The following is a 12,551-nucleotide window of genomic DNA, read 5'->3' as shown; positions in this document are numbered from 1 at the left end:
GATTTGTATTGAGTTGGCCTGTACACCGATTCAGGGATATCTGCCTACAGGGACGGGTATGTATCATATTGCCTTGGACCAAAACTGGTTCGAGCGATATGTGCCAGTTTGCATTACCACGTCAAACCTTGATCATCGCCTAGCATCTGCAGAATCAAAAGCCTCGACAAACTGCACATTTTCTGAGCATCTAGACCATTGATTGACGACTCAGGCAAGTCCACGGGACTTATGCTTCTCTGAGATTCGGACTCAGTCAACTCCTATGTAACGCGGCACAATGAGTCAGTATTGAAAAAATCCCCTACCCGGACAAGACACCTCCTGACTCTCCTGAGTTTGAGTCCTGACTCAGAATCAGCGCCAAACGAGTTGGCCCAGTGGCCGAGTCTTCAAAACCATGTTCTACACCCTCTTAATTCCTCCAGTAACACGGAGAATGACACGGTGATGAATGATGACACCGACCGCGTGAAAATCAGGTGTGGAAAATGTAGACATTGGGAGGGAAAAAATAAAAATAAAATCTATGGGTAGGCCCGTTGATTGAGGAGTTCCAAACAAGATGACTGAAAGAGCATGAATAAATTAAAAGTGATTTGAAGTTTGGTGTGGTTATTTTCTTTATTATGATAACTTGGGTATGAAGAAACAGTTTTATTGGCTGCTTGGGTGATCGACACGGACTTTGGGTCACGTTGTCTTAAATAGGCTATCTTTTTTATTTTATTTTATTATTTTTTTCACATGCACTCACACCCCACATACACCCACGCACTCACACCACGTAGGATTTCATCACAACGTGCATTCGAACACATGACCCTGTGTTAAATAGGTTAACTAAGTTATGCTATCTTAGACCAACTATTCAGTTTTGTCCTAGTTAGATAGTAACAAATCGGGTGCATGTAACGAGTTTATGATGGATAATGCCATTTGTAGCATTTATAACATACCTGACATATGTAAGGTGTTTGAAGATGATAATAATACACTCAGCACTTGGACATAAATGCTCCCACACACATTTGGCATATGTATAGTAAACGTATAGAACATTTATTTCTATTTGGGCCGAACCAAACAAAGGATAATCTTTCTTAATCTCTTCACTTTTACTTTTATTCCACCTTTCGAGAAAGACCATCCTTGTTTTTTTAAAAAAAAAAAAAAAAAAAAAAACTGATTTTCTGTCATTAATATATATATATATATATCCAATTTTCTGCCTACAAACGAGTTAAAGAAATCATGATCATTTACTTTGCCTTGACAACCTATATTAGGCACAAATTTTATAGAATCCAAATGACTTCAATCATGTCTTAGCAGTACCCACACGTTTGATGTACTACACAAGCGTTTGCAAGGCATGAATTTAAGTGGTCCACAATGGAAAATCAAATGCATGCAAGATTCTCTAGGTTGCGTAGAAAATTTTCCTACAAAAGATGAACCGTGCAACCTTTTGGCTCTTATCTATATGATGATGCCCTAATAAACATTTCGAAAGTTTGTTTCCCCAATCATCATTACCTCAATTAGTATTGGATGGTGGGCCACATCCCCATCATGTGACCCCCTTAATAACTTTCCTCTGTTGTTTCTTTCTCTTTGTTTTGGAGGTCTACATGGCTCATGTCTTTTGCTTTTTTGGGTTGTTTTTGTCCCAAAGAAAGATTCATGGATTACTCCTTTATCTGTTCTTAAAATGATATCAACCTTTCATTTCCATCTTTTCTTTGGCAATGATTGTATTAATGAAATCGTCACTTAACTTTCAAATCTGAGAGAGCCTGAAGAAAACGATTGCTGGTGGATCCCTCTCTCTCTCTCTGCATTACACGTGGCAGGGTTATCCATCTATCTGAGCTGTCCAACTAGTGGGCCTCATTAGGCTGGACGATACTTATTCGTAGACCGTACTTTCCAATATTATTTAATGTTGACCATTAACTGTTTTTCATTACCACCGTTGATTTGAAGGCCGACATTTAGATGGATAGAATGTGGATCTTCAATCCATTTCCATCCATAGTGGGACCTACTATATCAACTGCCGTGAATAAGCATATACTCATGGGGAGCTAGAGCCGCATCAGGAAGAGGTCTATGTGCATTTAGACATGCGGACACCAATCAATTGATCTGGACCATCAATTCGGTCCAACCAACTCATCACGAGCCACCGTGTAAAAGTCACACCGTTCCAGAATCCCAACCATAAACAGTGCCCTGAAAAAAAGTGTACAGTAGGGTTCGCTTAAAGCATAAAAGATGTTCAATCGTTAATCTGAACCATCAATTGGGTAGGCCCCACCTTGGAATACCTTTAGTTGTAAAAACAATTAGAGCAAACAATTGTAATAATCTATATGCGGCTTGAAAAATGGACAACTTCAAAAGTAAGGTAATTGTATTGATAGACAGGATCATTCGACTAATATGAAATTTAGATGGTAGCCCACAAATCACCGGCTGGACAGAATGGATGGTCTAGATCAATTGATTAGGGCCAATACGTCTCACAGCTAGCACTGCAACTTGAAGAGCTATAAGTGCATTTAAAATATGCATTTCCATGGAAAAGGGTCTTATATGATATAAAATGGCATATGGTCGGTCGGTCCACATGCATCACATCCACGAAAATGCACTGTCGAGGGTGTGGCGATGGCATGAGTGAGGTCGGAATCCATTTTCCTTTTTGTCTCAGTGGTGAATATGCTAAAGAACAGATCTCTAAAAGAAAAATTACCGATATGCCCCCTGACCGTGATGGCCCACTTCGATATTTAATGATGTGTAAATCCTGGTATATTAAAAACTTAGGAGAGGATAATGAGTATCGTTACGTGTAGATGAACGTTGAGCATTGAAAAGTGGATTTTCAATGGTCTAGATTCAACTTCGAAGAGGATCATCCTTTAAGCGGGATTTTCTAGACCGTAGATCACCCAATCCGTTGCACGAAGCCCGTGCAACACAAAATTCTGTGGGGTATGCTGCAATGTCTCTGTGGTATCCCCTCCGTTCTCAGTGTTATCCCAAAAATGAGGGAAGCGGATGAGGTGTTACCCGGGTGACACGGTAGTGGGTGTTTCTCTGACCGTGGGCCCACCTTGATGTATGTGTTATATATCCACTCCATCCATCAGTTTTTCCAGCTCATTTTAGGGTGTAGTCCAGAGAAACAAAGAAGATCTAAATCTCAAGTGGACCACACCACATGAATCATTGAATGCCCACCATCCGGGTCTAGTGAGTTTGATCACGTAATTAATGTCTACGGATCTCTACCGTCGTATTGGTGAGAGATCTGAAAATGGATTGATACCATGACCTTCGTAGATCTCCTTGGTTAGGTCAAGAAGATTAGAAAATGATTCCGCATTGTAACCGTCAAGGATCCTGGGCCAATAAGGAAACCCAACAAGGGTTTGCCTACTTCCGAGTTATATATGACGGATCCCGGACCAATAAGAAAACCCAACAAGGGTTTGCCTACTTCCGAACTATATATGACGGATCCCGGACCAATAAGGAAACCCAACAAAGGTTTGCCTACTTCCGAACTATATAATGAGTATACGACACAACGCAACGCTGCTTATTTTAGTATAATTTCTCCATTTCTATCCGGCTACATTGTAGAATGTCCTGAATTTAGGTTAGCTTAGACAATTACTGTCCAATGCCATAGTTATAGTATGCTTAGGAGTCATATTTGTAATACATTTAGGAGTAATTTAAATATTCATGATCTACTATTGTCGGATCTCTAATCAAGCGAGTCCTTGCTTAGAATATCACATTTCGGTCATATCCTATTAACCATATGCTTTGATTATTCTTTTACGCAGGTGATCGTATGTATTTATCTTTAACTTATTCTTCTATTTATTTTGTATATCTTCTGATGGTGGATCTGACTTTTTTTCATATGAATGGCCCGGATTAATACCATGACCTTCGTAGATCTCTTTAGAAGGATAAATCCCATCATTTTAAAATCACCTACGACAGTAGGTGGTCAGGACATTGAGCAATACAAGGTCTTCAATCACAGTTGAAAAAGAAGTTTTGAAAGTAAAGTAAAAAAGTACCAAGTCAGATGGATATCTAAACGCCACCCTTTCTAGATAGCCTTATCGTCCTGTAGCAACAGGCGGCTGAAATCAAGAATTTAGTCTTAATCGATCTATTATGGTCAGTTACAATGTTTTCAATCCAACTCCAGTTAAGCATAAGTTAGGCATACCTACACTTTCTTAACCAAACTAGTTACTTTGTTAATCCGGCCATTCAACCGTGTTCATAAGGATACATGGATATGAATGAAAGGAAAACACAAATATAAGTTTGATCCAAAACTTCTATGGTCCCAAGAGGCATTTATTCCCCACTGTTTTACGTGGTGTGGTTCACTTGAGCTTTCGATCTGCATCACTTTTAGCCTATACCGTAAATGAGCTGCTAAAACCGATGAACGGCGTGGATAAAACACAGACATCACGGTTGATCCCACAGAGCTTGGGCTACCTCGCGCCACGGATATCCCTGTGGCAGGTGGCCCAGGCAATCCGCTTCCATTTAGAAGGGATCAATTGGACTGTCCAAATGTCTTGATGCAAATGACAGCACTGTAACTTATAATGCTCTAAAAGCACCGGATAATTTCTATTTATTAGCACAATACAGGAAAATGGGAAGCGGATTGCGCACTGAGTAGCGTACTGAGTAAACTCTGTGGGGGTACACAGTGATTGATGTGTTTTATCCACTCCGTCCATCCATTTTACCGGATAATTTTAGGCTTAAACCTAGAACTGAAGTATATTCAGTCCTCAATTGGACCACACCACAGGAAATAGTGTGAATTGAACATCTACCATTGAAAATTTCTTGGGGGCCACGGAAGTTTTGGATCAAGCTTGTATTTGTGTTTTCCCTTCATCCATGTTTGTGTGATCTCATGAACAGGTTGGATGAGAAATAAACATCACTACGGTGGAAATCATTATTACAACTGTTTCTTATTTTATGGTCAACTTGATCTTTGGGTATGCTTAAATTTGGTCTCAACCACTAAAATAATATGAAAAAGTGGATGGACGGCGTGGATAGACCAGATACATTCACGGTGGGCCCAACCAAGTTTACTCAGTACGATAAGAGTATGAGTAACTCAGTACGCAATCCGATTTCAGGAAAATGGACAGTTTGGAAGAATCGACCAGCCGTCCCCATTCCCCAACCCACGCGACGACCGCACGGCCGAATCAGGTTGTGGCCCACCTTATTCTTGGATCACATCACTAGCCGCTCTTCAAGATTTGCCAGTTGCAAAGGGACCTGTCATTTAACAAAATGTTGCCAGCTCTTTCGTTTGCATGTGGACGCGGATTTCCTGCTAAAGCCTTTGGCAGGATGTTCTTGCGCAAGGATGCTGAGTGGGGCCCAAATAGATGTTTGTGAGAAATCCACCCCGTCCAACGGTTTTTTGAGCTCATTTTAGAATGTGTGAAGAAATATGAGATGTATCCAACACTAGAGTAGGCCACACAAGAGGAAATAGTGTAAATTCAGCTAGCACCGTTGAACCATTCCTGTATGGCCATGCAAGTTTTGTATCAAGATATCTTTCTAGCATTTTTACTTCATCGCATTGGGAATGTCATTATAAACGGTTTGGATAGCATATAAACATCAAGGTGGAGCCCATGAAGGTTTCGACGGTAGAAATTTATTTCCCCAATTTTCCCTCTCGTGTGACCCACTTGAGTTTTGTATCCATCTTACTTTTGGTCGAACATACTAAAATGAGCTCGAAAAACAAATGGACGGAATGGATTTCTCACATATATTTCAATGGGACCCACCCAACATCCTTTCGCAGGAAATCCGCGTCCGTTGCATGTGTATGGCCGCTACTCTACGGTTCAAATCCCATGCATTACTTCGTTAACTTCTTCTTTTCTCGATTCCGTTTTTTCTCAAACTCTTTCTCAACTCCGTTAGTCCACGTCTGGCCATCCGAGCGGCGAGAGATTTAAGAGGTGCTTCATGCCACGTGTAGATAATCCGGGCCATTCACATCAAAAAAGTCCATTCGTCTGGTGGACCGCATGTGTAGAATTGCGTATAGACATTTGCAAAAACTTTCCTAAAAAATCTCTTCATGTTATTCATCCACATGCGTCACCTGATTATTGTAGCGGCTTAATTTTTGGGCCAGTTCATATTCACGGTGGAACCCTCCTGATGAACGGCCAGGATTGATCCCATGCGTTCGTTACCCCAGGCACATCACATGTGCCGTGACGTGGATAGCCATAGCCTCAGCAACGGCACAGACAATGGCAGTTTCGTAGTTACTGGATCTACACAGGTATATAATCGTCACCCAATGCACTTAAAAAGGAAAAAGCTCCCTTCAAAAGGTTCCAACGCTGACGTTTGCCTCTCGGGGAATAAAGCGGAATGAACAAAGTCGACGCTTTTTAATTTCCTCTCTTTTCTGAATTTCCATGAACTTTAAGAGAGTTATTTAATACTCTGGCTATGTATGACGCTTGATATGCAGACAATACACGTGGCATACATCAATTCAAACTAAAGTAAGACATGCTAGATAATCCGAACCTCTGATTAGTGTACACTTGTTTATTGATAAAAAACCATGGGCTATTTTTCATTTAACCATCCAATAAATATGCACCAACCTGAAACTGATTGGATCAAATAAATGAAATTTTTGGTTCAAAATTCATATAAACTGGTACACACATTTTAGACAGCTTGACTTAAATTAAATGTATGCCATGTGTACAATGTCTAAGTGCCTGTATATCATTCATCATACTCTACCAGAGTACAAAGGTTTTTCTCTGAACTTTATGAAATTAAAAGTCAAGAAAAGAAAGAAGACAACGTAATTTATATAGACACAGCACTGCCTTCCACGTCCCAAAGGAGAGTTCGCTTTAGTGCGTAGCATGCCCAGCCAACATGGATGTTTTCAAAATATATAAGGAATTGATATGTGGCCCACCATTGATTTATTACAACAATTTTATTTTAGTCTCTCCATTTTCAAGATGGAGAAATGGGTGCCACGATCAGTGTACATGGGGACCATAGATGTTGATTTTTAATTTTTAATTTTTAATACCTACATGGAAGAGGTGACTTTTGGCACATGTGCCACAAGACACATCTGTGTGATATTTAAATACACGTGTACCATGGTACATGTGCATGAGATTCGACGCAGGTGAATTTTGTTTCATAAATTTAAGAGTTTTACTTACCATCACAAAAGATCATTTCTAAAAGCAAAGGACTCGTTTATTTTTAAAATCCACATCCTGACCGTGAAAACCTTTAACGTTAGTCTACTTTTTCATACAATTCCAAACGACCCCCTTTTTTTTATAACTTCCTCTTTTGCTTAACGTAATGCTTCAGTTGATTTTACATTTGACAAATATGTACAAGATCATTGAGTGGACCCTGCGTTGGATGGGCCATATCCCAAAGATCCTATATTGCTTATGTTCCAAAATATTCTTTTGAGATAGAAAATAGATGGTTATTAAGGAAATAAATTAATCAAATATCCATTAGGTTTGTCTGACTCAAATAAAGTCATTTTCTCCCTATTAATGGGCCCTAGTAAATATTTACGAGAATTACTAGTCGACGTTAAGCAAAATGCTCTTTTACATAAAACCCAAGAGCATACACTAGGCATGGGCGCATGAGATATAGATTGTTCATCAAGTGAGCCTACCACATAGATCTATTCCACAGTAATTAGGGGTCATTTGGTAAGTGTGTTTTAGTATAAATTAGTTTGAATTGCAATAAAAAAGAGTAAGTCGATTGTGAGCTGTAAATTGAAATCCAATTACTACTAAATCAATACTTTCAAAATCTCTTCTAAAGGTTATGATTCTAATCTCATTACCACTTATTCCTTCAACTATTTAAAATTAAACTATTGGAGATGATGATTTTTAAAACATCTACACACTAATGATATAGAAATGGAGCTTGGGCTCAACTGGGTCCCCCACAGTGATGTTTACTCAGACCACTAGGTATGTCATCCCATGACATAAAAATCAGGCGATTCCATGATTTAGGTAGGCATACAAAGGGAAACTATTAGGAAAGATATGCCCACCCTTAATTTTACATGGCCAACTATGTTCACCTGAAATCACGAATAAGGTTGAATATTGGTCCCTAGGCCTAATATAGGGTGATGCACATGGTGGTCCGGGTGGATTTCACATTAATTCATAATAGGCCTATGTAAGAATTCCTAAATTTGGTTCAAAACAATATTAGGCTTCGAAAATCAAACCATTTGAAACTAGAAATAGTGGGCTATTGTGGCTTAACTAGGATTTATAATTTTCTCATACTTGGCCAAAATATATATTTCAATGAGTTTATTATAATCATTATATTAATTATCACATATGTACATTAATTTGAGTATTAAAGTTGATTTACTTTAATTAAGACTTCCTAAATATACTATAAAATTCTGATGCATTTCATTATATGTTGTCAAACATCAATCTTGAATTCCAAGAAACTTTAATTACATATTATCAAACATAGTTAGGGATTCCAATTCACATAAATTCCACAAGAATTATGATTTAGATTCCGATTCATGCTTAATACAAGCTACCAGACAAGCTCTTAAACTAATTAACAATCATAATGGCCTAATCAACGGCCATGATTACCCGGCCAAAATCCTTCGATGGGGCAGTTAGGTTTATCCAACCAATTATATGAATTCCTTATCTACATGCGTGTTAGAGACCAACCCCATGAACGGTCCGGATCTCCTCCTATATGAACGCCACACGTACTGCCTTTAGAACAAGGACTTGGGTCCCAAAGGACTCATGGATGTGCTTTTAAGTATTTCCCATTTCGTACAAAATACTCACTAAAATTCCACAATACATGGTTGATGAGGCCCACCTGAATTGATGCAGGTGGTGCTGGGAAACTTTACAGTTTTTTAAAGTGTTTTTAACACTTTGTATGCACAGAATCTACGAGAAAAATCAAGTCTTTTGCGCATATTTTCCTTGTCAGATAAAAAAATATCCATAACAAACCCTTTGTTATTCTATAGTGGCCATCTCATTAAAGCTTCAAATGTAAATAGATATACAAAAGTCCAACATGCCAAGCTTCGAAATTCCTTGCTTGCTGCCTGTTTCACAGTAAATACCATTCCCAAAAAAGGAAAAAAAAAAGGAGAAAATATCAGATAGTTAATATACTGGAATTTGATTTTTATTAAATAAACTCTACTGTTTTATATGATAATAAGATATGCTACAATATCTCGGTGAATTTATCGGAAACACCGCAACTATAGCTGTTAGGCCGGGGCTTATATTTCAATGATCCAAACCATTTAAATGATGGGCCTCATCGTGGATGGCGAACACCCAAAAGTCTTTCAGATTGGAATAGTTCAACCCTTCGATCATTTAGCTATTTCCTTTGAATATGGGCGGTTTCTTTAAACGTTGCTTTGTGGGTCATTAATCAAAAGTTTAGGATCTTCCAATCTTGAAAATTTTTGAGGCAATAACAATAAGCTGTGTATGACGTAAGATCAACGGTTTGGATCAGCTATCGCAAATCTCTATTGTCATATTCACTTAAGTAAATATTATAGGAAAACATAAATGGGATGGACACCCCTTTTGATAGATGCACCCTTTTTTCAACCTTTTGTAATGCAATAGACACCCATCCTTTTCTACATTTTGTAATACAACTGTTCAATCTGTAGTACTACAAGTTCCAAAAGGGTGTATCTATGAAAAAAGGTGGGTGTAAGCAGTACCTCCCATACTCTCCCATATAAAGGAACATGAAATGCTGCTCAAGATCAATTACTCAAGAATTAAAAAAAAAAAAAACGAAAAAAAAAAAGAAAAAAAAAAGGAGAAAAAAATTCTTTATAAATATTCAAATTGACTATACACTTTCATGGAAGGCGATTCCGCCTAATTACATGTTACCCAACTATATTTTTTCATTCCTTTTATTCGAGCTTGGCCATGGCCATTTTTCTTAATGAATTTGATTCTACCCTTTGAAGAAAATAGAAAAAGCATGCCTATGTTAGTACCTGAGCAGCAGATGAAGTTAGTGAAACGGATGTCGTGGAGGTAGAAGAAGAAGACTTTCCGGCCAACCCGAAATTGTAAGCCATGGTACCGTCCGGCTGGAACAGCCCGTAGTTGCGCTCTGACGTCGGTCCAGGCTTCATGTCCTCATTGAACAAAGCAAACAGATAAACCTCTAGCCTTTGGTTAGGCCTTAGAGGGGTCCCTTCACTCATCATCTGCCTTCGTAGCAAGTTCCTGTTGTAAATAGCTGCATTTTGTAGGGTTGCACCAAACTCATCTGCGTCTCCTTTGGATGGCCAGCCAGTCTCAGAAACCCTAACTTCCAACCCTCCAAACCCCATCCTAGCAATGGCAAAGATAACTGCATCAACCTGTGCATAGAGCATGTTATCATAGTGCAGCTTGGTGTATGGGTCCATCATTCCAGTATTAGGGTTGAAAAGCACATAGTCCAAAGGGATCTTATTTGAATTGTCTTTGTAAGCGAAGTATGGGTAGGCATTAATCCAAAATGGGGACCTTGTGTCTGCCAAGAACTTCAGTAAAGGTGTCATGACCCCAGCGAGGTTGCTGCTGAAGGCCCCAGCAGATGGTGGATATGAGTTATCTAGCACCGCTAGGGAGTTTGCGGTCGACACATGAATGTAAGATGCTAGGCCATGCCGGACGAGCGCGTTCTGTATGCTGACCATTGCGGGGACTAGGTTCAACACGAGGATTGGGTCCTCAGTGGTGAAGATCTCATTGCCGACGGCGATCCCGGTGATGTTGGTGGATGGGAAGTAGGGCTTCACATTGGCTGCGACCCATTGGAGGGCTTGATTGGGGTCCTTCATCACACTCAATTGCTCATTGGGGACGGTCACGATGACTTCGATGCCGGAGTTTGCGAGTGCGGTGAGGATTTGAGGGTTGGTGTCATATATCCTTGTTTTGGTGACCCTGATGGAGGTTAAGAGGGTGATGGCCTTGTCTGGTGGTGGTAGATTGTTTGCTACTTGGCCGTAGTTGATGCCTAGTGGTGCAACTCCATGTAGTAGGCCGAAATCTAAAAAAAAAAATGTAGCCATATAAATATAAAGGGAAAAAGATATGGTTAGTAAAGCTAAAACAACTCTATATGTCTTGAACAATGAAACTTCTCAATGTATATATATTTTTTAATTATGGAAACTTGAGATGAATAATGAGAAAAATAGAAAAGAAAACACATGAAATGATTTTATCATACATTATAAGAGAAACCCAGAAGAAATTTGTGGTAAGGAAATGTCTAGAAAGAAGAAAAGTGAAAGAGAGAAAATTCATGAAAGAGGAAAAGAAAGAAAGAAAGAAAGGTTACCTGAAGATAAGAGATAAAAGAGAAGGAAAAAGCGAGCAATAGTAGAGCTGAAGAAGAAGAAGCTAGCCATGGAGAGAGAGAGAGAGAGAGAGAGAGAGAGAGAGAGAGAGAGAGAGAGAGAGAGAGAGAGAGAGAGAGAGAGACTTATACAGAGAGAGAAGCTCTCATTCCTTTCTTTGCGTGTATGAGAATTTCTCCCTTCTGCTTGCCTTGCATTTGCCTTGCCTTGCCCTACGAACTTGCCTTAAGAAGACAACCTCTGTAACCTTCTTTTAAATGCTTGTTTATGTCTTCTCTTCTTTTCTTTTTTCCCTTCTCTATTTCTCTCGACCGACGGCTGCTCTCTACACCACCGAGGCCACCTTGGCATCTTCTTAAAAGACGAAAAACCCCCTCCCGCCCTTTTCTTCCAAACAAAGAAAAACCCCTTCGCCTCTATGGTAAACAACTGCAACCGTAAAAATTCCTTTTACGTCCTTGCGTCCTCGCAAAACAGTTATTCACCACACTCGGATTGACGTGGCAAAGTTCTGTGGCCCCACCATAATGTATGTGTTATATCCACACCGTACATCCATTTCTACAGATCATTTTAGGGATTGATCCCGAAAATGAGGCAGGTCCAATGCTCAAGTGGACCACACCACAGAAATCAGTGAGGACAATGACCCCAACGTTGAAACCTTCCATTCATTCGACCTGTTCATAAGTTCACATAGCCCTGTAGGAAGGAAAACACGTATATAAGCTTGATCCGAAACTTCCTGAGTAACTTCTTCAGCCTCGAGAAGTTTTCAAGGCGTTCGATACCCACTGCTTTTTGTGGTGTGGTCCACTTGAACTTTGGATCTACCTCATTTTTGGTCTTGTATCCTAAAATGATCCGGAAAAGTATGGACGGGGTCGATATAACACATACATCGGAGTGGGGTGCACATATAACTTTGACACGTCAACGTGTTACGATCTTGGTGTTGTGTTTTCCATTACGCAATCCGAGTACTGATTCAGCTTCATTAAAT

General features: G+C 39.5%; 1 protein-coding gene across 1 annotated transcript; it reads right to left on the bottom strand.

Moving 5' to 3' along the window:
- Nucleotides 1-8,981: 8,981 nt before the first annotated feature.
- On the bottom strand, nucleotides 8,982-11,940 carry LOC131245550 (glucan endo-1,3-beta-glucosidase 11-like). Its single transcript, XM_058245085.1, has 3 exons — nucleotides 11,530-11,940; nucleotides 10,187-11,235; nucleotides 8,982-9,253 (listed from the first exon to the last, which is right to left on the bottom strand). The coding sequence occupies exons 1-3, from the start codon at nucleotides 11,597-11,599 to the stop codon at nucleotides 9,167-9,169; spliced, it is 1,206 nt and encodes a 401-aa protein (XP_058101068.1). The 5' UTR covers nucleotides 11,600-11,940; the 3' UTR covers nucleotides 8,982-9,166.
- Nucleotides 11,941-12,551: the final 611 nt, after the last annotated feature.

This window comes from Magnolia sinica, chromosome 5 (assembly GCF_029962835.1).
Source record: "Magnolia sinica isolate HGM2019 chromosome 5, MsV1, whole genome shotgun sequence".
Lineage (NCBI taxonomy): Eukaryota > Viridiplantae > Streptophyta > Magnoliopsida > Magnoliales > Magnoliaceae > Magnolia > Magnolia sinica.
The sequence above is the reverse complement of the archived record's forward strand: the minus strand, read 5'-3'. Positions and strand labels throughout refer to the sequence as shown.